This window comes from Gossypium arboreum, chromosome 6 (assembly GCF_025698485.1).
Source record: "Gossypium arboreum isolate Shixiya-1 chromosome 6, ASM2569848v2, whole genome shotgun sequence".
NCBI lineage: Eukaryota > Viridiplantae > Streptophyta > Magnoliopsida > Malvales > Malvaceae > Gossypium > Gossypium arboreum.
This window is the reverse complement of record NC_069075.1, coordinates 126,764,336-126,790,492: the sequence shown is the minus strand read 5'-3', so window position 1 is coordinate 126,790,492 and position 26,157 is coordinate 126,764,336. Positions and strand designations below refer to the sequence as shown.

Genomic DNA, 26,157 nt, shown 5'->3' with positions numbered 1-26,157 from the left:
CAGAAAGGCAAGCAACTATGCTAGAAGACATTGAAGCTTTAAACAAAAATCAAACTTGGGAGTTGGTGCCAAAACCAAAGAATTATGAGCCTATTACTTGCAAGTGGGTGCATTGCTTGAAGAGGAAATCGAATGGAACTGTTAATAATTGCAAAGCTCAACTTGTTGCATGATGATTTTTTCAAAACTACAGGTTAGATTATGAGGAAACATTCAGTCCGGTTGCAAAAATGGCAACATTAAGAAGACTTTTTTCTCTTGCAGCCTTTAGGAGGTGGAAACTATGGCAACTTGATGCAAAGCATGTGGTTCTTTACAACAATCTAGATCGTGAAGTATTTATAGAACAACCTAGAGGCTATGTTTCTATGCAGCATCCCCGCCATGTTTGTAGACTTAAGAAGGCGTTGTACGACCTTAAGCAAGCACCACATACTTGGTATGATAAAGTGGCTCAATACTTCATATTTTGTGGTTTTAAAGTTTCAGATGCAGATTCTAGTTTGTTTGTTAAATTAGAATCATATTTACACTTGTTTGTTTTGTTGTATGTGGATGATATGATAATTAATAGAGACAATGAAGCTGAAATTTCTAAGCTGAAAAGTGATTTATCTGTTCAATTTGATATGAAAAACTTGGGAAAAGTTGGCTGCTTTCTTGGTCTGGAAATAATAAAAAAAAATAGATGGTGGATACTTCATCTCCCAAAAGGCTTATGCGAAGAAACTCTTGCAGCGTTTTGGCATGAGGAAGTCAAAAGAAAAAGCAACACCAATTAAGCCACATCTCAAGCTGATGAACGATAATGGAAAGTTGTTGTAGGATGCTATAAAATTTCGGCAACTTGTCGGTAGTTTAATTTATTTAACTATCATAAGAATAGAAATTACTTATTTTGTTGGTGTAGTCTCACAATTTATGCAATGTCCAATTTGTACTCACTTAGATGCTGCAAAGAGAATCTTGCGCTACGTAAAAGGCTCTGTTGATTATGGTTTGATGTATGGAAGAAGTGAGAATTTTGTGCTAAAAGGCTTTATTGATGCAGATTAGGCGGAAGATGCAAATAACAAACATTCAACTTCTGGCTATTGTTTCAATACTGGTTTAGTTATGATATCTTAGTGTAGCAAGAAGCAGAATACGACTTCTCTATCTAACACTAAAGTTGAATATGTGGCAACAACCATTGTTGTTCAAGAACGCATGTGGTCGAGGAGTTTGATGGGAGATATGCTGTGTAAAGTTAAGCATGTTGTATAGATCCAATGTGATAATGAAAGTGCCATTAAACTTGCTTCCAATCCTATCTTTAATGCTCAAACAAAGCATAAAGAAGTTTTTCATCACTACATTTGAGAAAAAGTGTTGAATCAAGAAATTGAGTTGCAAGGGATCTCTACAAATAATCAAGTGGCAAACATTTTCACAAAAACACTGGAAAAGCCTGAATTTGAAGAGTTTAGAGTTGGAGTTGTTGATTGTAAGAATGCACGGAGGGAGAGTATAAAAAATTTAGTGCATCTTATATGATTTTTTGTTTTGATTTTTTTTTTTTATTTACAAAGTCAAATAATTTAGTTCTATGGAATTTTTTGAGTAGTTGAACCTTTTTAGGGGCAGTCGGTTAGTATTTTTAGCATGTACAATGCTTTACTATTTTTTTTTGCTAAGTTAAAAATCAATTCATTAATCTTTCTCCAGTTTGTTCATACTGCTATTTTATTCCATTTTTCAGCAGTGTTTTTTTCTCTTTTATTTCATCTCATAATTATAGGCTAAGAATTAAGAAAATATTTTGAAACACAATTAATTATCCTTGAAATTTCCATATATGTTCCTACTTTCTTTTATATAATATATATGATTCCTCGTTAGTTAGACATATTTATTAAACTCTTATTATAACATTTATTTGATTTATTCTCTACCTTAAATAATAATAAAAATGAAAATAAAGGGACATAACGAAAAAAGAAGAAGGCTATTTTCAGTTTTCTACTTTTGGAAGAAATGAAAACTTTTGTTTGTGTAAATTTTATTCCTCGACGAAAAATAATGGCCAAAATGCAATGGTGGGTCTTATTGAACATGTTAGGTCTCCAAATAAGTTTATCTTTCATAAAATAACATCAAATAAACTTGTTTTTGGTAGAAAATAAATTGAAAACATCTATAAAAGAAAACAGAAAACAAGCATATCAAATAAAATATTTTTACATAATCATGATTTAAGGTGATATTATATATCATCTTTCTTTTAATTGTGTGTTTGCTAGAGATATTGGACTTTTTATCTCGTGATTAAATTTTTTTTTTTTATCTTTAATGATCTAATTATCATGGTGATAAGTAGAAATGGCAAAAAAAATCACATTTGACGGGTTTCAACCCGATTCAATTTGTTAAAGTTTGATTATTTTTTTAAAAATTTAGATTCGAGTCAAGTGAATTTAGAAATATAGTCGGATTGGGGTCAGATTTAAGGTAAATCTGTCTTGTCTGGAAATATTTACAAAAATGTCATTGATATATATATTATTAAGTTTTAAGTCTAAACTCAAAAAATAATCTTAATTGTTTCCAAATAAAAATAAAATAATTCAAAAAATATAAATTTATTTATTTCAAAATATAAAACAAACCAATTAAATTAAATATGAATGGGGTTGGAATCAGATCTCCTGTTAAATTTCAGACTCAAAGATTTTTTTGTTTAAGAGTCAAAGCCGGGTTTTTTACCCTAATATTATAAAAAAAAAATTTATACACCAAAATGAGTTATCAGCCAGATTAATTACGAAAATAGTATACTTTTTGGGGTTGTGCCTACCTGACAGGCACAACCCATTATTTTATTATTAAATTTCTTTTTTTGTTTTAAAAAATTATTATTATATTATTTTTAATATTTATATTAATATATAGATAAAAATACGGGTTTTACACGGATAAAAAATACTTGAAACGGGTCAAGCCTATCAGGTAGGCACGACTAGTCGTGCTCGATGTGTAGGCACAACACCTGCACATTTCCTTTTTCTTTCTTTGCATTTTACAAAAAATTGTTCTTATATCACTTTTGGTCCTCTACTAGGCCTAAAATTAAAATTCAATCTTTATACTTGAATATCTACAATAATATTTGGTTCTATTTTTATAATTTTTTCCAAATAATTAACATTGTTAATTACTCGATAAAATTTTTGACGTGTTTTTTAAACAAAAATTAGTTTAACAAAACAATGATATGTTAAGTTAGAATAAGTTTTAAATAATAAAATTTCAAACAAAATTGTATTAAAATTTTTGTTAATTACTCTATAAAATTTTTGATTAGTTTAACAAAACAATGATATGTTAAGTTGGAATAAGTTTTAAATAATAAAATTTCTAACAAAATTGTCTTAAAATTTTTGTTAATTACTCGATAAAATTTTGATTTGTTTTTAAACAAAATATTAGTTTAACAAAACAATTATATGTTAAGTTGGAATACATTTTTGTTAGAAATTTTATTATTTAAAACTTATTACAACTTAACATATCATTGTTTTGTTAAACTAATATTTTGTTTAAAAAACACGTTAAAAACTTTAACAGTAATTAACAATATTAATTATTTGGAAAAAATTATAAAAATAGGACCAAATATTATTGTAGAAATTCAAGTATAAAGATTGAATTTTAATTTTAGGCCTAGTAGAGGGACCAAAAGTGATATAAGATCAATTTTTTGTAAAATGCAAATAAAGAAAAGGGAAATGTGCAGGGTGTTGTGCCTGCCTGTTAGGCACGACTAGTCGTGCCTACCGACAGTTCGAATTGCTTTATATTTTTATCCGTATAAAATCCGTATTTTTATCTATATATAAATATAAATATTAAAAATAATATAATAATAATTTTTTAAAACAAAAAAAAATTAATAATAAAATAATAGGTTGTGCCTGTCAGGTAGGCACGACCTCAAAAAGTATACCATTTTCGTAATTAATCTGACTGACAATCCATTTTGATTTATAATTTTTTTTTTTTAATATTGAGGTAAAAAACCCGTCAAAGCCAATTCAAAAACAGAGCAGGCAAAAATCCACCCCGCTTGACCCTCTTACCATCTCTACCGATAAGATTTTAGTTATATTGATAATGATAATTTTCTCTTTTTCCATGAACTTAGTATTTAAGTTGAGTTTATTTATTACAAATAATTGATTTTAAGTCTTATCCTTAATAATTTTATTAATTATGACATTTGTTATAAAATTAAAACAGATTATAGACATTCGCTTATGAAATATTTACATCAAGATTTGATGTTTATATAACTAATAATATTATGGAGGGCAAAATGCTTGAAATTACTCTTTTCTTAATAATAAGTTGTTTAAAAGGAAAATAATATATATTTTCGTTATTGAATGAATGCTTTACAGAAGTAATAACATTTTCTGTGTTTTTAATGGAACTCAGACCACGTCAATAATTAGAATATTTTAATAATTTCAAATTAGGATTAAATTAAATTGCTTAATTACATAAAACAAAGAGTTAAATATATAGAAGGTACTAAATTATTATCTAAATTTTAAATTAATTCTCAAACCTTAAAATATTTTAATTGAGTCCTTAAAGTATCAAATATTATATTAATTAAATTCTTTCATTAGCTTAGTGTTAATTTAGGTGTCAAACATTAACTCGGACTGTCATGGAGTGTATTTAAAACCTTTGGATTAAATTTTAAATATGTTTGTATATATCGCATTGACAATTTAAATACGATAAACTTTATTAAAAATAAAATAGTCCACCTAAATTTTAATAATATTATTTTTTAACACGTTAAATCTAAAGTTATTCATTTGGTAGGTATATACATATTTTAAATATAATTCATGTCATATCCGAATTACATTTAATGTCATATTTTAAAACATATATCTCATTAATTAACCCTAAAATAAATTGATTTTGAAAATTAAAGAAAATTTATTAAAATAACTCATTTTTATTTTTAAAATATAAAAACGATGATGTAAAGTCTTAATTTTAAAATCTAAATTATTGGACTATTCACTTGATAAGAATTGGACGAATGATAGCGACTATAGAAACATTCCAAAGGAAAACTACCCATAATAAGTACGTCATCATCTTATTCTTTCAAACATCCATCATTCTCCTATTTTCTAAAAGTTCTTTTTAAAAAAAAATATTGAAATCTTAAACTAATAGTCATTATAAATTTACAAGGCATGTTTTCCTTACTAAAGTTAAGTGTAATTTTATATGCATTGGCAAAATTGAATATTATTATAATTTTAAATACATCTACATTTTTTAAACTTTATCATCTTTTAAATTTCGACTAAATTCCAAATCGAATTAAATCAAACCATTTAACAATATCTTTTATATAAAAAAAATTAACCTGAAACTTCATTTGAGACACATCAAGTTTTTTGGATATCTTGGTTGTATTTTTTATTTTTTATTTAAAAAAAAAGATGGTATAGTATCTGTTAATAGCATAGTTACAAAATGCGGAACAAAACAAGCGTGTAATCCAAGCACTGTCGTTCTGTCTTCCCCACTGGCAATGGAAGCATTACGCACCCCCCAACTTTTTAAACTCCACGTAAGCTACCCGTGGATCCACAGGCACGCGGTGCTCTTTAATCTCGTCACGCTAACTTACGCTGCACTGAGTCTGAAACTCACTCTTTTGTTTTTCCTTTTTCTTTATATTATTTAATTTTAATAAATAAATAAATAAATAAAACAATTATAGTGTCATTGCTCTGCTTTTTTCCTTCTCTGTAACGGTTTTTCAAAACAGTAGATAAAAAATTCTCTCTCTTTTTTGATCTTCTAGTTTCATTTCGGTTATCAGTACCTAAAAATATGTTTAAAAAATGTATTTATTTTCTCTGGTTCAAATATTTTGTTTTCGTACTCGTTAGAAACCGCCGCATTTACTGCGCAATCAGAGGAGATTGAAACAAAATCACAAAATTCAATATGTTTTTAGATTTTTATTTTCTTGAAAATTCATTAAAGGTTCACTTTGTAGACGGCAATGAGGTGAATCATTTGTTGATTTCGGAGTTTTAGTTACTTGTTGAGCTTTTGTTTTTAAAACAGTGGGGTGATGGGCTGCGTTTACTCCAGAGCTTGCATCGGCGAGATTTGCGTGCCGAGAGATGCAAGAATCAAAGAGCCGCAAAGCGTAAGGCCAAACGCGGCGGAGCTTCCTGTTTTCTCACCCACATCTACAAATGAAGACGACGAAAACAGAGACCAAATCCACTCTCAGTTAAGCCTGAACCGACCTGGTGACCCCGAGCTTGGCATCACTCGCCTTTCTAGGGTTTCAGCTCAGTTCCTTCCGCCGGACGGCTCTCGAACAGTTACGGTGCCGTCTGGCAATTTCGAGCTTAAGTATTCTTACTTATCTCAAAGAGGTTATTATCCAGATGCCTTAGATAAAGCTAATCAAGACAGTTTTTGTATCCACACTCCCTTTGGAACAAATCCTGATGATCATTTCTTCGGCGTTTTCGACGGCCACGGTGAATTCGGAGCTGAGTGTTCGCAGTTCGTGAAAAGAAAATTATGCGAAAATTTATTAAGAAATAATAAATTCCACGTCGACGCCACCGAAGCTTGCGATGCTGCGTATTTGACGACAAACACACAGCTACACGCTGATAGTTTGGATGATAGCATGAGCGGAACGACGGCTATAACGGTTTTAGTTCGTGGTCGGACGATATACGTGGCGAATTCTGGTGATTCGAGAGCGGTTATAGCGCAAAAAAGAGGGAAAGAAATCCTGGCCGTTGATTTGTCAATTGATCAGACGCCGTTTCGAGTTGATGAGATGGAGAGAGTGAAGCTTTGCGGAGCGAGAGTGCTTACATTGGATCAAATTGAAGGGTTGAAGAATCCAGATGTACAGTGCTGGGGAACGGAAGAAGGCGATGATGGTGATCCTCCCAGGCTTTGGGTGCCGAATGGGATGTATCCTGGAACGGCTTTTACGAGGAGTATTGGAGATTCAATTGCTGAGACAATTGGTGTTGTAGCGAATCCGGAGATTGTTGTGTTGGAGCTTACTGAAGATCACCCTTTCTTTGTGCTTGCTAGTGATGGGGTTTTCGAGTTCCTTTCTAGTCAAACAGTGGTTGACATGGTAAGGGAATTATTTTAATATAAAATGTTGATTATTAGGAAATAACTTCAGCTCAGTAGTTGTTGTTACTATGATTACATGAGTTGTGTTAGTCATAATGTTCGTAGGTTGCTTAATTTTCGGTTGAACTGATGACTATTTAGGAGCTTCCTTCTGCTATGTTACCGTGCCAATCAAGTATGCATGTGCTAACAGATACTGGGATGAGAGAATGATGTATGATTCCCCAATGGTAAATATATGGAAAATTTTAGGGAAAAAATTAAGCTAACAGTGTTGGAGAGATACCTGTACGTGTATGACATTCACCCCTAAATCCAGTAACATAGTCCTTTTGTTGTTACAATTTAGTTAATGGGAATTGGTCTTCATTAGTTATATATATCTGGAAAACACTTTACTTAAGTACACTCCATGGATTTTTGGTTGTAAAAGGTTTGCTTTTTATTATCTTTTGCTACTTGTATAAACAATGATATTTCTTAATGCTTTTCATCATCTTTGTATTTAGAATGTTTTGTTTGTTCTTATTCTTAGATGCACCCTTTGCTGCAAATATTTAGATTTTCCTTGGTTCTTTTCTTTCTTCATCAGTAGCTGTCTTAATATTTTTCAGGTTGCAAAATACAAGGATCCTCGTGATGCTTGTGCTGCAATCGTTGCTGAATCTTATCGACTTTGGCTTCAGTACGAAACCCGTACTGATGATATTACTGTGATTGTTGTGCATATTAGTGGGCTATCTGGTGTAAGTGAGCAAGCTTTGTGCATCAAATGTATTTGTTGTCTTTGTATTATATTTGTTTCTCAATGGGCTCTCCCATCAGGTTAATTGTGAAACAGCTAAACCTGCTACAATTTTACGGCCTCCTGTTCCTCAAGTGTTAGAGGCAACAGGATCAGAATCTCCTTCAACCTTTAGCTGGAGCTCAAGGAACCACAAAGCAAGGCATGACTTATCACGGGCTCGTCTTCGTGCTATTGAGAGTTCATTGGAGAATGGGCAAGTCTGGGTGCCACCACCTCCATCTCACAGGAAAACTTGGGAAGAAGAAGTAAGCCATCTGTTATATTCTACTTGTTTTGTATACTCACTAAAGTGTTTCCTCGCCTAAGCTGTTCTGTATTTGTGTTACAGGCACATATAGAGCGGGCATTGCATGACCATTTCCTCTTCAGAAAATTAACGGCTTCACAGTGTCATGTTTTATTGGATTGCATGCAAAGAGTAGAGGTCCAACCAGGGGATATTGTCATTAAACAGGTTAGTTATTCTGTTTGCACTTAGTTTCATTTATTGCTACTATTTCATGTAATTCTGATGTTGCCAGTTGTTCTCTAACTGCATGAGCAATTTAATTGCTTCATTACTCTCCTGTAAGTTATTAATCCCAAACAAGATGTCTCTGTTGTTGTAATGGATAGCATAATTAAAGCTTGAAGAAGTCACCAGCAAAAAACTCCATGTACCCATTATAAATTGAATCATTATGTGTGTAAGGTTCAGAACTTCTTCCTTATAAGCATTCTGTGGCCAGTTTTGGTTTAAGTTCTCTTTCAGAAAGCTAAACCCTGGTTAAACTGCTTTGGCTTCACATACAAGGAATGAAGGAGCTGATATCTTAAATACGGTTCTAGAGGTAGTTTTGTCATAGTTACAAATAGATTTAGGACTCTGATTGTTGTTATACTTTTCAGGGTGGTGAAGGCGACTGCTTTTATGTTGTCGGAAGTGGAGAATTTGAAGTCTTAGCAGCCCAGGTTTTTTTTTTTTTTTTTTTTGTAATAGTTAAATATATATTGATTACAAGTTATCTATGTTTAAACCTATCAAATCTCTTGAGAGCCCAAGCTGTCTTATGAATTTAAACTTGTAGATTACTTACTGTGATTTGGCTCAGTCTAGTCATGTTCTATTTCTCAGTTCACACTTTTTTCTGCTATTTAATAACGAGTTCTTAGTTCATTGGTAATTGTTTATTTTCAGTTAAGTTTGTAACTAGAATCTATACTTGCAGGAAGATAAAAAAGGAGAGGTGCCAAGGGTTTTGCAGAAGTATACAGCTGAGAAGTTATCATCATTTGGGGAGCTGGCACTGATGTATAGTTTGTTCTTTTTCCTTTCTCACCTCTCTATTTTCTGAAGTTGACAAATTGTTTTGTTTAGTGAAAATTGAAGTGCACATTTAAAAGGCTTCTAGAGAATAAATGCTGAGTAGCAAACTGAAATTAGAATAACATGTTACCACCAGTTTTTTGAGGTAGCAAAAAAAGCACTAATTTGCTGAATTGGTTAGCACTTATCATTTATTATTTCGGTGAATATTTATATTTTCTTAGATATTTGCTAAACATGTTGGTTTGTTGAGGGCTGGGATATTTTACTGCTCTTTCTGGTGAAAAAAAAAATGTCATGCAACCTGCTGACCATGAAAATTTTGTTGTTGCTATACAGGTACAATAAGCCTCTCCAAGCCTCTGTGCGTTCTGTGACAAATGGAACTCTTTGGGCTCTAAAACGAGAAGATTTTCGTGGAATTTTGATGTCTGAGTTTTCTAATTTGTTATCCTTGAAGTTGCTTCGCTCTGTGGATCTTCTATCTAGATTGACAATTTTACAGCTGAGTCATGTTGCAGATTCTCTTTCTGAAATTTCCTTTTCTAATGGGCAGGCCTTAGTTAATAGGGTAGACATTCGTCCTTCCAATATTATTTTCCTTTGTTTCATTTTTCATAGTGCAATTTCTTTTTCTCTTGGTTCACATTCTTGTTTCTCATATTTCTCTTGCATGGCTACAGAATGAATGCCTCTCTGCATTGTGTATTATCCAGAAGGGGCAAGTGAGAATTACTTTTGATATGGATTTGTTAAGCTGTCCAAGCATATGTAGTCTCAAGTCTGATAACCCCAAAGAGGACAATGATCAACAGATTGGCAAGCAACTGTCTGTTGAAAAGACAGAAGGAAGCTATTTTGGAGAATGGACACTTCTTGGGGAACAGATTGGTTCTATAAGTGCCATTGCAGTGGGTGATGTAACTTGTGCTCTTTTGACGAAGGAGAAGTTTGATTCAGTTGTTGGTCCTTTGACAAAGCTTTCCCAAGATGACCATAAGTATGTCTTAGTCTCATGTACTGAATGTTGCATCTTTGAGTTCCTCCTTTTCTCTTGTTAGGATGCGTTTCATTTTATACTTCTCATCGACCTTCCATTTAAGGTTCTGTATGTAGGCTATTAGAGTTCTCTAGCCGGAAAAGAATTAACTTCTATTCTTTTCATTCTTATTTGAACTTTTAATACCTTAAATTGAGAATGGCATTATTGTTTTGTTGCTGTTCAGGTCTCGAGATTATTCTCCAGATGTGCATAAGGCTTCTCTCAAAGAAATTGATCTATCAACTCTTGCTAAAGTTAGCATCTCCCAGTTGGTAAGAAATGCTTAGTTCTGCCTTGTTAATTTTAGCAAAATGTTATCATCAATAGAGAAATCTCTTAAACTCATTTAATTTCATATGCAGGAGTGGAGAACATGTTTATATTCCACTGACTGTAGTGAGATTGGGCTTGTACTTCTAAGAGACACAGGTTGGTTTTTATTATATATCTGTATATTTGTTTTACACAGGAATGGTAATTAAAAGTTAGCCTTTTCTGTCTGTACCTTGTGATAAGTAGATCGATTGTGAATACTTACATGAAGAAACATCCCAGGGAGGTTTGGTGCAAAATGAGATTCTAGGAAAATAAGCTCGTTAAGTGCTTTGCAGTGATTTTAAAGGATGTCTTGGAACAAAAATTGATGAAATGTTCCTTTTTAATGAGTTTTTGTAGAAAATATGCTTAGTTTGAAGAGGTTTTCAAAGCAGAAGATAAAAAAACTAGGAAAAGAAGCACAAGTTTTAAAGGAGAAGGATCTGATGAAGAGTATGAGTTCTGCAGCTTGTGTGCCTGTGGTGCTATGCACTTGTGCTGATCAAATGCATGCTGCAATTCTATTGAAGACATGCCTTGCTTGCCCTTTGGCTTCAATACTTCACACACCTCTAGATGAACAATCGGCAAGGTTCTGTGCTGCCTCTATTGTTACTGCCTTAGAAGATCTACATGAGGTCAGATTTCTACAAGCAGCCCTGTTATTCGACTTCATTTCCTCATTTTTGGTGCATCTGTTATTTATTACAGTTTGTCTTTCTACATCCATTTTTCATTTGAATTTCAGAATGGCGTGCTTTACAGAGGTGTGTCTCCAGATGTTTTAATGTTGGACAAAACAGGCCATTTACAGGTCTTTGAACAGATATAATTTTATACTTGATGTCTTGATCAAAGCTAAATCATCATCATCATCTTCATCATCATTTTTTGCTTTGCTATGCTATGTTATAGCTAGTTGACTTCAGATTTGGAAAGAAGTTATCTAGTGAGAGAACATTTACAATTTGCGGAATGGCAGACTCTTTAGCACCAGAGGTAGTTCAGGGAAAGGGCCATGGTCTTCCTGCTGACTGGTAAAAACATGTACTATGTTCCTTCTGTCTATCTTGTCATAAACGTCTTCATGCTTTCTTTATCATGTAAAGGAATATAATTGAATAATACAAAGTTACAACATTACTAGCTTGTTAAAGAAGCAGAGTACTGTTTAAAAGGAGATCATTAACCAATATCATAAAGAAAAGAAATTTAATTCAACCAGGAGTTATTTAGTGCATTAGAATTGTCTTACAACAAAGGGGATGTTATATTGGCTTACTAAAGGGTAAAAACACAATTTATCTTTGGTACTATCTTTTACCTGTCAGGTAATACACCACAGGTTTCAATATTTGTTCTTGAAATCTTTTCTGCCTTTTAAAGAGGAATTTTCAACGCAGTAGACCTTTGGTTGGGTTTGTGGGGCCTTAATCTACTCTTTCTTACCATTGAGGTTAAATAGTTTCTGCAGTTTGATCAGATGTTCTCTTCTTCCTCTCTACCCCCTTAAATGACTTTAGTCTTTTGAAATATTTAACATGCAGGTGGGCCCTGGGAGTCCTGATCTATTTCTTGTTGCAAGGTGAAATGCCATTTGGGTCATGGAGACAAAGCGAGCTCGATACATTTGCAAAGATTGCAAGAGGATACTTTATTCTTTCACATAATTTAAGCCCTGAAGCTGTTGATCTAATAACTAAGGTCTTTTTATTACCATTTCTTCTTCATAACTTCCTCATAGGAATCATAGAATCCCTCACATGTTTGTACTAAAATAAAATTTCAGTTACTTGAAGTTGATGAAAAGACAAGACTGGGAAGCCATGGCTCCTCTTCTGTTAGAAGTCATCTGTGGTTTGAAGGTGTTGACTGGAAAGGGATCAGAGATCGGACTTGTCCTGTTCCACAAGAGTTAGCTTCTCGTGTAGCTCAACATTTGGAAATACATTCTGAGGATTGCCCTGTTGCTGTTGCTTCCCCACCTCAGGATATAGCAGAACTCAATGTTCCGGAGTGGCTTGATGATTGGTAGAAGAACGATTTATATGCATTTCCATCCTTTTTGCCGACAGTTTCCAAGTGGAGTTCTATTCCTTGTGGCGAGACTGACTACCAGTGCGTCAGAAACTAGGCAGAGATTTCATTGCAGTAATTCAAGTATAAAGTTGCCGGCCTTAGATTGCTTATAATTCTGTGATTCCTTTTTTCAATGCCATGAATTCAGAGTAGCATTGGAAGAATATCTCAGCTAGGTGATTGTTCTCTGTTTCCAAGTTGGCCATATAACCAATTCAGTGGATAGCTCCATTATCAGGCTTTTATTTTAAAATCTCCAATTTCTTTTTTTACATATTTCCCACTTTTTTAAATAGGTAAATATGTAAATGAGGGTTTCTTGTAAATCAAGCTATCTACATTGGTAGCAGTAGATAATTAATAGGCATTTCCCGTTTGGGGCATCATATTCGTAGATGTATGGAATATGATATGTTGTTTGAGAATTCTAATCTATGATTGACCTGTGTAATTTATATTGCAAAGATATTCCACCGTTGACTTTTTCTGCTGTGACATATGTTATTCAACTTTTTCATAAATTTGGAGGATATCTCCTAATTTATTATGTCTAAAAATGGGTCAAGAGATCAGGCACACGCTTTGGTTCAGGAACATTGGCACAGACTACGGGTTCATTGACAGATTAGCTTGGCAATTCTGCTTCAAGAAATTTAAGCAGCGTTTCTGGCAAGGAGGTATTACCTAGACCCTTCAACATGTTGATGCAAAAGTGAAGGTAGGGTTTTTTTATATTTTTCTTTTGCGGACAATAAAAGAAAAATAATCTTCATTTTGGGGTATTTTTGCCATCCATTAGTTTTACAGGTGAAATTTATCTCATATTTTGATGGTTGCATCAATTTCTTGAGATTTGACACAGTAGCTTATTATGGCTTTTATCTGAGATGTGTCATGAAAGTTTTAACTTCAGTTTCTGACATGGATGACATTATTTGGCTGAGGCTTCTCGCAAGGGAAACATGGTTACTCTTATCAAACCTCTTGGGGAAAATCCAGTTATTCTTGAAAGACAATATCAAGCATACCTCTGTTGAGACTTCTTCGAATGTAGCATCCTTCCATGGGCATGCTGATTTTAGAAGGTATATTCTCATCTCGAAACAATGATTTTCTGATATTGTAAAAATGAAAGGATACAGTCCCCTTGCATTTTGGTGCGGGACTCTAGTGGGTGGGTGGTCATTGCTTCTATTACATGGTCTTCCTTTACGGTATTCAAAATGACCACAGCCTCAGAAAATTTTCAAACAAACAGTGATAGCCCCGTTTCATGTTTATCTATAGCATTGTAAGTTTATCAGCCCTATGTTCAAGCTGGCCTTTGATAACGAGTGGCAAGATCCGGTTAAAGAAATTATGGACAAAGAAAATCCGATAATGCTAGCATTTAGATCCCAAGCAGAGGTACACCCCCATTGACCTTTTCTACAGTAACCTATGTTATTCGAATTTTTTCTAAAGTATTTTAATATATTTGAAGGATATATCTATAATTATTATGTCTAAATATTAGTCAGACACAGAGATATAAGATGGAAATGAATAGTTCAGGCATAGCTAAGCATACCCTTTAGTACAAGGGGCATTAATGATAGGTTCATTGACTGACTGACCTAGGAAATCGGCTTCAAGAAGCTACAAGTGCTTCATTTACCTACTCCATTGACATGCTCCTCCGATGCGAAGCAAAAGTAAGTTGTTTTTTCAAGACAATATGTAAAAGAAATATGATCTTTGGATTGGGATATATGTTGCCATCCAATTAGTTTCAGTCTTTTATATCCTGTTTTGATTGATTGCTTCAATTTGTTGAATTCTATCATGTTCTACTCTCAAAGTTCTATTCTCCAGTTTCCCAAATCAACGATATGCCATTTGAGTGTGGCTTCTTGCGTAGGACAGCTACTGCAATTAAACTTCTCGTGGAGACTCCTTTGAATGTGGTGTCCTGCATCCTCACATGGACATACCAATTCTGGAAGCTATTTTCTCAGCCAGAAACTAGGATTTGCTGAAGTTAAAAATGCCAAAGGCTAAACAGGTGATCATTGCTTCTATTCACATGGTCTTCCTCTATGGTATTCAAATGTCTGCTGCCTCGGAATATTTTCAAACGAGTAGTAATGGCCCCCTTTAATGTTTTCCTATGGTGTTGCGGGTTTATTAGCCCTGCGTTCAGGCTGGTCTTTGATAGCCGAGTGGTGCCAAACTGGTAAAGGGATTATGGACAAAGAAAAACACCATAGGAGCAAACATTTACATCCTTATCAATCAGCTGCAGTAAACTGAACCCCACTTTTTCAGGTACTTTCGGTGATATTTGGTCAAGTAACAATGAATTCTAAATGTTTATAGACTTATTGTATGGACAAGTTTTGCTTTCTTCCATTCAAAGAAACCTCAAGTTTACTCATTGGCATCATTTTCCGTCTTCACAAACCCTATACTTTAATGTAAATTTAAAAATGATGTTAGATATTATTATTGGTATATAAAAATCTAATCAAAATTATAATTTTATATATACAATTGTATATAAAATTAAAATTTATATAATGTTCATTTATAATTTTAAGATTTATGTTTGAATATAAATAGATGACATGCTAATAATAGCAGAGATTCCGCCAAAGCAGGACAAGAAAGAGGGACTCAGCACTTGCGTTAATACTACAACAGATGAAGTAATATCCAGATCCTATGGCAGAGATTTAGAGAGGGGAAACAATATTTTAAAAAAGGGTTTAATTTAAGAAACCGCCCGCCATTTAGATTTATTTGAATTATTTAATTTCCCTGTGAAATGATCCAAAGCAAAGGGACAAAGCATGGGTAGTGAAATCAGTTGGTGCGTAACATCTGATTTAACTTATAGCAAATTGAATTATAATCTTGTAATATAAGTTAATAAATAAAGAAGAAGATGTCTGCAGCCAAGTTGATTATTTAGATGCGAGTCAAATCTTTTGTTAATTATCTCTTATCTCATTGCTTTTTGTCTCTTTTTGTAGTTTGATTATTTTGCTCCATGTTCCCCATAATTACCACCCTACCACTACAGGTAAGCTTCCTTACACAATTTATTATTATTTTTTATTTTAAATACAAATGACTGTTTGAGAAAAACAAAAACAAATTTTGTTCTAATAATTATTATTATTCAATACATTGGATAGTGGGCGAAATTAAAAAAAATCATTTTTAAATTTTTTATTGATGTATTAAATAATTATCATTCATATATATTACATATTATCCCTTAAATGTTTTGTTTGAATTAGTTGGTTCCTAAACTCTATATGGATCAATATACAAATCACCAAATGAACATGGTTGTGAAGTTCAGTTATATATGTTTTGATAAGACCAATAAGTGTACACATTACATTCTTAAAGGGAAAACACATATTCGAACCTCAGAAGTATATTGTTAAAAGAGACAATTTCAAATCTCGAACATACATCATAAAACAAATATGGAAGATATAGGTAACTTCTCAACAAAACCAACTTTGTATCATGGGCAGATCATATGTGATCCTCTTAAATCAAGATTCCTTGGTTCAGCCAGCCACTAGAGCAATCTTTAATAAATTACATGTTTAATTCAGAAAACCAGGTTAGCAAGCAGGCTCTTTTTCATTTTTCTTTTCTAGAAGTAAAAACCAACAAACAAACAGCAATCTTAGTAAAATACTGAATTAAGAAGGAAAATGTTTTTTTGGAAATGTGTAGCTGTCTGCCTAGTGAAATTATGTACAAAATACAACTATTAGTCCATAAATCAAACATCTAAATGGTGTGTTGGACCCTGAATTTGTTGTTCACACGTTTCTCTATTGGCAAACCATTGCACTGTTCTTCTAGCTATTGGCAACCAAAGCAGCCTTCTCCTTTCCTCCTCTGTGTACCTTTCGGGCAATGAACACTCACTTGTTCTGTTCCTCCTACCATCGTCTCGAAACCTCGATAAAGCAGTGATATCCGACATTGATCTTTTCTCAACTTGGTTAGTAATCCTTGATGCAGCATGACTCGTACTAGCTGCTGAATCCGATGTGAAAGCCACATCAGGAGTTGAAACTGGCTTGTTTAACAGTCTCTTTATCTCCAATTCCCTTTTGATCTTTGTAATTCCTTCGTTTTCAATTGTCCTTGTTTTCGTACACTGCTCCTTGTTTATGTCCAGGGACACAAATCTGTTGCTCGACAAGTCGTTAAGCATCTCTGAGCTCAAGAACATCAGGTCGGATGAACTTACACTGCTCCACCGGTTTTGCAAAACTACATCAGATACAATGATCTTATGATTGACCTTATGGAATCCATCATCATCATCCTCTTGGATTAGAACTTCGGTTTCGATATTGCCCTTCTCGGATTTTCTGAAGCTGGCTCCGATGCTGAACCTTGATGAGCCATGATGCTCTTGCTCTCTCTGGACATACAGCTCTATGTTGGAGTCTCCTCTTAGCTCAGATTGGTTCCTTGAGAACCGCATGCTGTTTGTATATGTAAAAATTGTTGGGTCATTAGCGTTGACCTTCTGCCTGCAAAGGGGGCAACTTGAGTGCTTTTCTAGCCACTGATCAATACAATCAATGTGAAAGCCATGTTTGCATTGAGGCAGCAACCTTAGGATCTCAATATCTTCGAATTTTGATAAGCAGACTGCGCATTCAAGCCCTTGTTTCGATCCTTTAAGTGAAGAGAACTTAAAGAAAGGAAGCGATTCCACAACTTTCTTGTCGATCCCCGAGGACCGAGACCTTGTTCGGTTGAGTATTCGATGATTATGGTCAGCATGAACCGTTGCTGCACTGTGACAGAATTTGGCATAGACAAGCAGGAAAAACGTCAAGGCAAACATGACACAGAGTATACCTATGACAACCGCCAGGCTCGGTTGGAAATTTGAGACAGCGTCTCCTGAAATTGCATCAGTCTCACTTGAATCGGATTGTGCATCAACAACAACAAAAAAAAGGAAAATAAGAACTAAACTGATCAACGTAGATCGAATCATCGAAGAACACGTTTCTCAGAACCCAGAATTCTATTGCTTCCCTGCTAGCATTTAAGCTGAAACATGTACATATATATATACATATAAAATAGACCATGTGGGGGTAGTTTGACATTGGCTTGTTAAGCATGGTCCCAATCCTGACTAACATGTCACTCCCCCAAAAGAGCGTCCTTTTAAATGTTTGGCAGCTTCCTTTATTTTTATTTCATATTGCAATGCATGCCTTTTTGAAAATGTTAAAATTTCAGAAGTGATGACATAGTGGAGAGACTTTTTGATTGCATACAAAATTTGGACTCAGCCCTGGTGGCGTTCTCTGAGACAGCCAATATACGGTACCAAACTTGTGGTCTTATGCTGTCATAAAAAAACCAATCATGCTATAAATAAACATGGCTGCCATTAAAATTCCTCAACTGCCTGTATTATATGTATATATATATAAAAAACACGTATTGCATTCTAAAGGAGAATCATAAAACCAAAGTGGTGGGGAAGTCTCCTTTACTATAAAAGCATGTCAGAAATGATGTTTCAGATTACAATTAGACAAGGAAATGATGCTACAAATATTATTACATACAAATGCAGTATTTTACTGCAGCAGTGATACAACTGAGAAAGGAAACAAATAACTATATTCAGTGAGGAAAGCAAGATTTCAATGTCACACTCGATTGCATGTCCATTTTACGCTTCAGGTCTGGGCAGAGGCAGCAGGATTGGTACTAGGGAATATTGGCAAACGGTTTTTATTATCTGGATCAGTGCACTCTTCGCTGGCATGCCGAACAAACTCTTCAGGGGACATGTGGTTACCATGGCAAGCACAAACAATCTTTATCTGGTTTGCGCTGAACCTGTAAGTGACACCAGAAATTGTTCTACCGTGTGCGCCAGTACCTGTGGTTGAAACCCATGGTAAATTTGGAAGAGAACCAGATCCCCCAAATTTCAGGTCTGCGGCAATACCGGGCTTTATGGTTGAAAAATCAAGAGTTACTACGCCTTCTGCTGTAGGTTGATCCAATGGAGCATTTGCTCTGAGACTCATGCTGCTGCTTCCTTCTACATCTTCGTCTACCAGAGTACAGGAGCTTTCCTCTGTGGCATGCTGTTTACCTTCGCCTTTGACTTGCTCAAATGTTCCACCCTTAGATTGTGCAGCCTCAGAGGAATTGCGCACAATTGTATGCACAGAAGCTACATTTGACAAAGGGAAAGTTCATTAACAAGTAGCAGCCTTGATGATACACAAAGGTAAAATAGTATTCAAAAATTATTACAGCAGAAATGAAAAAATAATAAATTCTTAGAATAAAATGCTGAAATAAGTTTCATATAGAATTCATTCATACATTTATGTACTAGATTATTCAACACATACTAATAAGTGATTTTCCTTTTGCTTCAAGAATATTTTGATAGCCCTTAATTAATCTGACTTTCTTGTCTGGGCAAAAAGGTTTCAAAATGCATAAAAGTATATACTTGATGCTTTTAATATATGATAACTCGGAGCTCTCAATGAAGTGTAGAAAAAACAGATCAGTAGGCATATATTACAAATCTCATCCATCTATTAATCCCATCATATTGCTCTTTTTCTTTTTCTTTTCCTATCCTCAAGCTAAGGGAGAAAGAGATACCTTGTGATATTTTCAATCCATCGCTATGCTTATCAGGATTAGGTGGACCTTTTCCAACGGACAACGGGTGGGACTGTGGTGAGTGAGAGACCGTACCCCAGGGATTATCCTTATCTAACAGTGGAAGTTGAACAGGTGAATAGCCAAACATAACTGGCAAGTTTCCAGGATTCACTGACCGTTCACCATTTCCAGAAGGCCTACTATGTATCATGCCAGGTAGTGTATGACCTGATGAACTGGGGGTTCCAGGAGAGTTAGAATCATTCATTGTTAATGAAAATGGCACATTCAGGACATTTACTGATTGAACTGGGTATGGGTTGCCGTAATTCAAGTTTCCAAGCTTAACCTCCTTCGGCACTTCAGAAGAACCACTAACTCCAATAAACCGCTTGGAACCATCATCATGACGTGAAACTAGCCTCAAGGGTGAACCCTCAACTTCAGATTCAGCTACGTCTTCATTCTCCGCAGTAGAGCCATCTTCTGTTGCCATGGAGATATGTGATGTTTTGGCTTTTTCAGATAAATCAACATGGTGAGCTTCTCTCTCAAGCTTCTTTGGATTGTTTATCTCATCAAACAAAATTTACGCTTACCATTCAAGTTCACAGAGGCTTCTGCATCACCAGCAGCCTTGGAAAGATCGTTAAAGAAGTTTTCTAAAGGTTTCACTGGATCACTTCTCTGAGAACTGACACCAAGGTCCTGTTTCTGGGTTCCGGTTTGAAGAAAGTTTTTAAAGTCATCCACAATTTCGATGCCTTTATCGCCTTCTTCTGTCCTAGTATCTGAAGAACTACTAATTTTGCCTTTAGATTGGGCAGACAACGCACTGTAAGATAGACCCAAGCTAAGCTCTAGCCCATTTTCATCCTCCATTCTATATCAATTCACAGTATATTCACGAAGTTCCAGATATAACCTCTACCGATCCTCCCTACAGAACATCTATTATAGAATACATAATACAACTTCAATACATGCTAGAACCATCTTGAACTTGCATGCCTGCACAAAAGCCAGATAGGAAATACAAGATGGTTAAAAGAAGAACACTTACTTCCAAACAGTTTTACAATGAAACAACAACTTATTTTTCTTCAGCGATGGCGTCTAAAAAGAGGAACTTTAGGTTTAATCTGAATTCAATCTGCCAAAATGTAACAAACCCATTTTCATATTAGTCTTACCAAATCATAATGTTAGGGAAAAAAGGGTTAAAGGAAATTAATTTAAAAAATCATACACACGAAAACAAAAACACAATGGAAGTGCCAATGGTTACCCTGCAAAGTAAAGCTAAACAAAAATTAAAGTTCTCATTTTTTTTAGTGGAGGGGCAGGGGTTTAAAGAACAAGAACAAGCATCGCAATTGGCAGCAAGAATATGTATTTTAATTTATTTTCTACATTCATTTATCAGCAAAAAGAAGAACATTCCAGATCTATTCCCAGAAATAAAGATATTTAAGAAAATAAAATCAAACCCGAATCAGTTTGAACTAAAATTCATAATTAGATCCAAACAAAACCAGAAACCCATTTTGTAAAAATCATTGAACTTTGTCAAAACCCTGCACAGATTCAATAAAGAACCCCCAAAAGAATTGAAAAAAAAAAACGTAAGAAAAATGAGGAAAGAGAAAGCCACCTGAATGAAGACAGAAAAAATCCAAGGTTGTCTTTGCTCTATCACATGCTCACTTAAACAAAACACAACACTGAAAAATGTGAGAAAATGTTGTGAATTTACCTAATAGTATTCAACAAATATATATATACACCATGTGACTATATATATATATATTCTTATTGCTGCTCACCATACCACACTTATGTACATATATTATCTGTCCATCTCCAAAATCTTTTCTAATTTTCATTTTTACCCCTATTTTTTTGAGTTTGTTCTCACTTTGATCATGTCCAAAGATGTTTTAGGATTAACTTTTGTTGTTTGTTTAACAAATTAAACACCATGCATGTGAAAAAAAACTTGCTCTAATTTTATATATCATCTTTGGCTGTATAGTTTCTTTACATGCATATATTTTTAATGCAAAATTGCAAGTAAGCAATGTTCAGTTCTTTTGGTCTGTCTTTACAAGGATTGGGCTAATTATGATTTTCATCTCTATACTTTACAAAAAATTTACAAGTTAATTCTTTTACTTTAATTTGTCAAAATTTGATCCTCCGTAGGTTGTGAAAAATAAGAAATTAGTCTAGTTAGGTAAATAACTAGCCTGAAAATCAACAAGTTAACAATTTATATACAAAAAGTTAGAACAAATCAAGAATTTAACAATTTATATGCATCAAAAATGCAAACAAAGCAGTTAAATAGAATTGAAGTGGTAGTTGAACAATATTTTATTGATAAAGGAACATGCAAAATCTGGTTCAGTAACTTACTGAGAGAATGATCATGTCATGTCACCAATCATTACTCTGTTAAGTTGTTAATCATTATGAGATTAATATATGAGATTTCAGCCTCTATCTGCAGATTCATTCAACAAGAGTATAAACAACTAAGTGAAATGTATGACAAACAAGCATCAAAACAAAACTAGCTACTTTCATTGATATTTAGAACTTCCAAAAAGGATATTATTCCCTATATCATCTTTTCTCCTATTATTTCCAACATCTAATATACTTTATATAAGATAGAATACTCCATCCCTTTCTACTTTCTAATCCTAATATATGTAATATTAATAGCATTATTGATGTGTCTTAACTCTATCAAGAGCTTTACGAGTTCACAAGTCGAAGGGTGTATCAAGAAGTTCATTATTGTCCTGATCGGTCCTAGAGGGTTCATAGAGTGGTAATACCCCGAAGCTTAAATGGGCAAAACCATAATAAAATTAAAGAGTCTATGCATGGCCTGACTCAACCTCATGACCTATATATGACATATAGGTCATTGATGGGGATGCCATAGGTCATAGCGTCCTCATGACCTATATATGACATATAGGTCATTGATGGGGATGCCATAGGTCATAGCGTTAGGTAAGATCATGTGCAAACACTTTAGTTTATTTTGTGAACCTGATAGAACTTTTGATAGAGTAAGAAGACAAAATCTCGAATGGAAATAATACTGAATTTATCGATATACCCCTCTAACCGTGAACCATAAGACTCTCGACAGAACATAGATGCATGGTGAGCTGAAATTCAGGCATTGAGCCTTCTCTTCTTAATAAGTTGAAACTCTTGCAATCTTCTTGAAGTGATGAAAAAGCAAAGATCCTCTGTGTGGAGGTTCCTAAACACCCAGAGTTTAAGAAAATCTTGATGCGCAAGTAAAGCATGATCAGTGCAAAACCCAATCCAACCTTCTTTGAGGACATGAAGTTTATGTGCCCAAAGCTTGAAAGTCATGGGGAACTCTTTCCCGTTGGCATCATAAACTTTGACCCGAATCCCTTTCTCAACATTCTCCTCTTCCTTCAACAACGGCATCACAGCATTCTCCACATCAACCTTATTGATTGAAAGCCTGCATTGCTTGGAATTCACATCAGTTTCAGTGAGCTGCTTCTCAAAGGGCTGGCTGCACCTTCCGATAAGGCCATTAAGACTCGGCACCCGAGGAATGTCAATGGTGGCCTGCAATGATGCTTGCAAATTCATTGCATTTTCAGGGCTTAATATCAAATGCTTGAACGAACTAATACATAAGGCAGCCCCATATATTTCTTTATATTCCTCATGATCAATCTTCTTAGCCTTTTTCTGCTCCATTCTACCAAATTTAGGTCTAAACTCTGGCTACTTTAACTCAATATCACCCTTCTTCTTTCTCTCAACACATCTTTACATTTCTTTATTCCTACATTATTATACGAAGGTAAAAATACAATTACTTGTGCTAAAAGCAAAACAATAAAATAAAATAACAAGTCCTATTTAACCCAAAATCATGTTTCCTTTTCTTGATTCGTCCTTAAATTTCTTTGATGTGTATGATTTTGTTTACTTTTGCTAAACAAGAAAAATATTTTAAAATAACATCCAAATTTCATGTTTAATCAGTTTTCTTTTCTAAAGTCATCCTTAAATTTCTTTATTCTCTATAATTAAACTCTCCCTTTATTAGGGTTTTATTTTTCAGTTTTAAAGGTCTAATTATGAATTTTATACATTACTTCATGAAAATTGAGAAGTTAATCCTTCTGTTTTATTTTGTCAAAATTTGATGCTCGTAGTTTATAAAAACTAAGAAGTTATTCTATTTGTTAATGAACTGTCAAGGTTTAACATTACTGCTCAATTAGACAAACTTTGTAGTTTTTATAAAATATAAAGTAAAGTAAGAGGATGGAATTCACAATTAAACCAAAATTTAAATTTATTATGATTATCTATATATTTATTACACAATATGTATGTATATACTGATACCAATAAATATATATTTTAAAACACTTAGATCTTATGTTTTACATTTTTAAATGCTTAAATCTTAAAAAAAACAAAAACCAATTAAATTTACAATCGCGGGCTTAACCAACTATCTTAAATAGATACATAGATATCTAATCAAATCTTCAAAAGTAGTACATAAGCATAATAATAAGATATACAATATAATTAACCAACCATTTCTTAAGAATTGCGCAAACTGCCACAAATATTTTTTATATTAATTTAATGTAACTATTGAAATTTTTTTTTAATAAAAATGAATAGTTAAAAATTTTAATTTATGCTAAACTTGACATACATGATTTATATGAGTAAAGTATGAAATATAATGATTGGACTGTTAAAATTATTAAACATATAAAAGTTATGAATGAATATAAAATTACTCTAATTTTACATTAGTATAAATAAATTCCTCCTTAATATATATTTATATATATAATATGGAATTTGAACTCAAGATTATAGTGTTTTTTTGTCTAAATTTTGTATTTTTAACCAAAACAACATTTATTTTTTATGAATAATTTTATAAATTTATTATATAAAATCAATATATTTTATAAAAAAGTTAAATTAGTATCTAATATTAAATAATTATTTAATTTTGATTAGCAAAATTCAAATAGATATTTATTATTAAGTAAATAAATAATAATAATGAAAAATTCTGAAAACTCTTAACGAAGCGGGGGAGATATACCACTAGTGTAGTTATGAAGATAAAAAGAAGAACGCAGTTAATTAGCCTAGAACTTGAATCACCCTAATAAAATTAAAGGAACACGACATTCAAGAGGACTGGTTTTGGGGTTTTATTCGATTGAATTGAATAAAAAGATTTTGAGTTAATTGAATTGATAAGTTTTATTTATTATTTTGACTAGTTTGAAATTTTTTGAATCGAGTTGAATTGAGTGAAATTAAAAAATTAAACATATTAAATTAAAATTTTATTATAATATAACTAATTTCATGTTAGAGCACATAAATTTAAAACCATATATATTTGATTTTTTTTCAAAGCAACGTATTAATAAAATTAAGATACTCTATTATGATAGACTTGAACCATTAATTAACTTATTTATACCTAAAATTATTATTTTAATTTTTTATTTTTATTTTGTTTATAAAAGAAAAGGAAACCATAATTAGTTGGCACTCAGGCCGACAACTCTCTTTGTTACAAATAAATCATAGACAATAACAAGAGGAATATCAAATCTAACTAGCCCATTAGCCACTTTGTTAAGTTCTTGTGGCACAAAATTAATCAGAACTAACCAAAATCGTGATATGAATCTTTGAATTATTCTGGAAATTGGCAAACTCCCCTCTTCACCTCCTTTGAGAGTGTCGACTACTTCCTTGCAATCCATTTGTAGCACCCCAAACCCGACCCAGAAGTTATGGCCGGATCCGGCATGCCACATCAAAAACGTAAAAAAAAATTTCCTTTCTAAGTCCAGAAAATCGTACTTGATGTTCAAAAGATTAATTCATTAAGGGTTAAAGTGAATGGAAGCTATGCACCGTAGGAAACCGGAAAAGAGGTGGTGAGTCCATCGGATTGCTAAGTACCAAGCTCCTTCGGATCCAATCCTAGACATGCATACCGCCATTGCCACACCTTAATGTCATGGATATTTCTAGGAAAACCGATTTGATTAAGTCATTTTAGGAAAAGTGATTAATTTTGGAAAAATACTTTCATTGCGGAAGCTTTGCTTGTTGTCGTGTTATTTTGAAATCAACTGTTGTTTTTGAAAACACGCCTAAAGCTATCCAGTTTCAACGATTAAATATAAGTATTACCTATCTTAGTAATACATATTAAAACCATCAAAAATAATTAAGCGGCCTTATTACATTTAAAAGCCCAAAACTTCAAATGTAAATAAAAGGATGTCCATTCACCGAAGAAAATCAAACTTTCGAGCGGGTGGCCACTCAATTCCTCACAACTCCAAGCCCACTATGGTTGGGGATTTCTGCGTGGATGAAAATAAAAGGGTGAGTTTGGGGAAACTCAGTGTAAGGAAAACCCTTCAAAGCCCAAGTCACTCAAGCCTATTGGGCCTAAGCCTATTCGGTAATAGTGGTATGGGCGAGCCCTTTTCAGATTATAATAAACTGGGCCTTAGCCCCTTATTCAGATAACAGTATGGCCCATAGGCCCATTTCAAAATACATGCAACATCAATAAACATATGCAAGCCCATTTGGGGAGACTACTCAACCCACCAACCACTACACTCCACCCGTACC

The 26,157-nt window shown here is 33.5% G+C and overlaps 4 protein-coding genes across 4 annotated transcripts; 1 reads left to right on the top strand and 3 right to left on the bottom strand.

Moving 5' to 3' along the window:
- The first annotated feature begins 5,561 nt into the window (after window positions 1–5,561).
- On the top strand, window positions 5,562–13,248 carry LOC108483961 (protein phosphatase 2C and cyclic nucleotide-binding/kinase domain-containing protein). The gene is made up of 16 exons (XM_017787528.2): window positions 5,562–5,714; window positions 6,151–7,201; window positions 7,818–7,949; window positions 8,029–8,256; window positions 8,340–8,465; window positions 8,900–8,962; window positions 9,220–9,302; window positions 9,657–9,888; window positions 10,001–10,317; window positions 10,544–10,631; window positions 10,722–10,788; window positions 11,035–11,312; window positions 11,423–11,488; window positions 11,590–11,711; window positions 12,222–12,378; window positions 12,464–13,248. Exons 2-16 carry the CDS (start codon window positions 6,158–6,160, stop codon window positions 12,707–12,709), a joined length of 3,249 nt encoding a protein of 1,082 aa, XP_017643017.1. The 5' UTR covers window positions 5,562–5,714; window positions 6,151–6,157; the 3' UTR covers window positions 12,710–13,248.
- Window positions 13,249–16,376: 3,128 nt separating this feature from the next.
- On the bottom strand, window positions 16,377–17,979 carry LOC108485832 (E3 ubiquitin-protein ligase ATL42-like). Its single transcript, XM_017789678.2, has one exon. It carries the CDS (start codon window positions 17,780–17,782, stop codon window positions 16,541–16,543), a length of 1,242 nt encoding a protein of 413 aa, XP_017645167.1. The 5' UTR covers window positions 17,783–17,979; the 3' UTR covers window positions 16,377–16,540.
- A 214-nt stretch (window positions 17,980–18,193) lies between these two features.
- LOC108484232 (ninja-family protein mc410) lies at window positions 18,194–21,239 on the bottom strand. Its single transcript, XM_053029197.1, is given in 4 exon segments — window positions 18,194–18,988; window positions 19,435–20,025; window positions 20,028–20,448; window positions 21,092–21,239. Coding segments are annotated over 3 exon segments (1,389 nt in total). The 5' UTR covers window positions 20,320–20,448; window positions 21,092–21,239; the 3' UTR covers window positions 18,194–18,482.
- Window positions 21,240–22,632: 1,393 nt separating this feature from the next.
- Window positions 22,633–23,202, bottom strand: LOC108484761 (putative B3 domain-containing protein At4g03170). The gene has a single exon (XM_017788663.1). The coding sequence runs from the start codon at window positions 23,200–23,202 to the stop codon at window positions 22,633–22,635; it is 570 nt and encodes a 189-aa protein (XP_017644152.1).
- Window positions 23,203–26,157: the final 2,955 nt, after the last annotated feature.

Bases quoted from the DNA above. Each gene is read 5' to 3' on its own strand.
- LOC108483961 (XM_017787528.2), top strand. From the start codon at position 6,158: ATGGGCTGCGTTTACTCCAGAGCTTGCATCGGCGAGATTTGCGTGCCG. The intron at 9,889-10,000 runs GTAGACATTCGT...GCATGGCTACAG, and splicing joins GGCAGGCCTTAGTTAATAGG to AATGAATGCCTCTCTGCATT. The intron at 12,379-12,463 runs GTCTTTTTATTA...ATAAAATTTCAG, and splicing joins CTGTTGATCTAATAACTAAG to TTACTTGAAGTTGATGAAAA.
- LOC108485832 (XM_017789678.2), bottom strand. From the start codon at position 17,782: ATGATTCGATCTACGTTGATCAGTTTAGTTCTTATTTTCCTTTTTTTT.
- LOC108484761 (XM_017788663.1), bottom strand. From the start codon at position 23,202: ATGGAGCAGAAAAAGGCTAAGAAGATTGATCATGAGGAATATAAAGAA.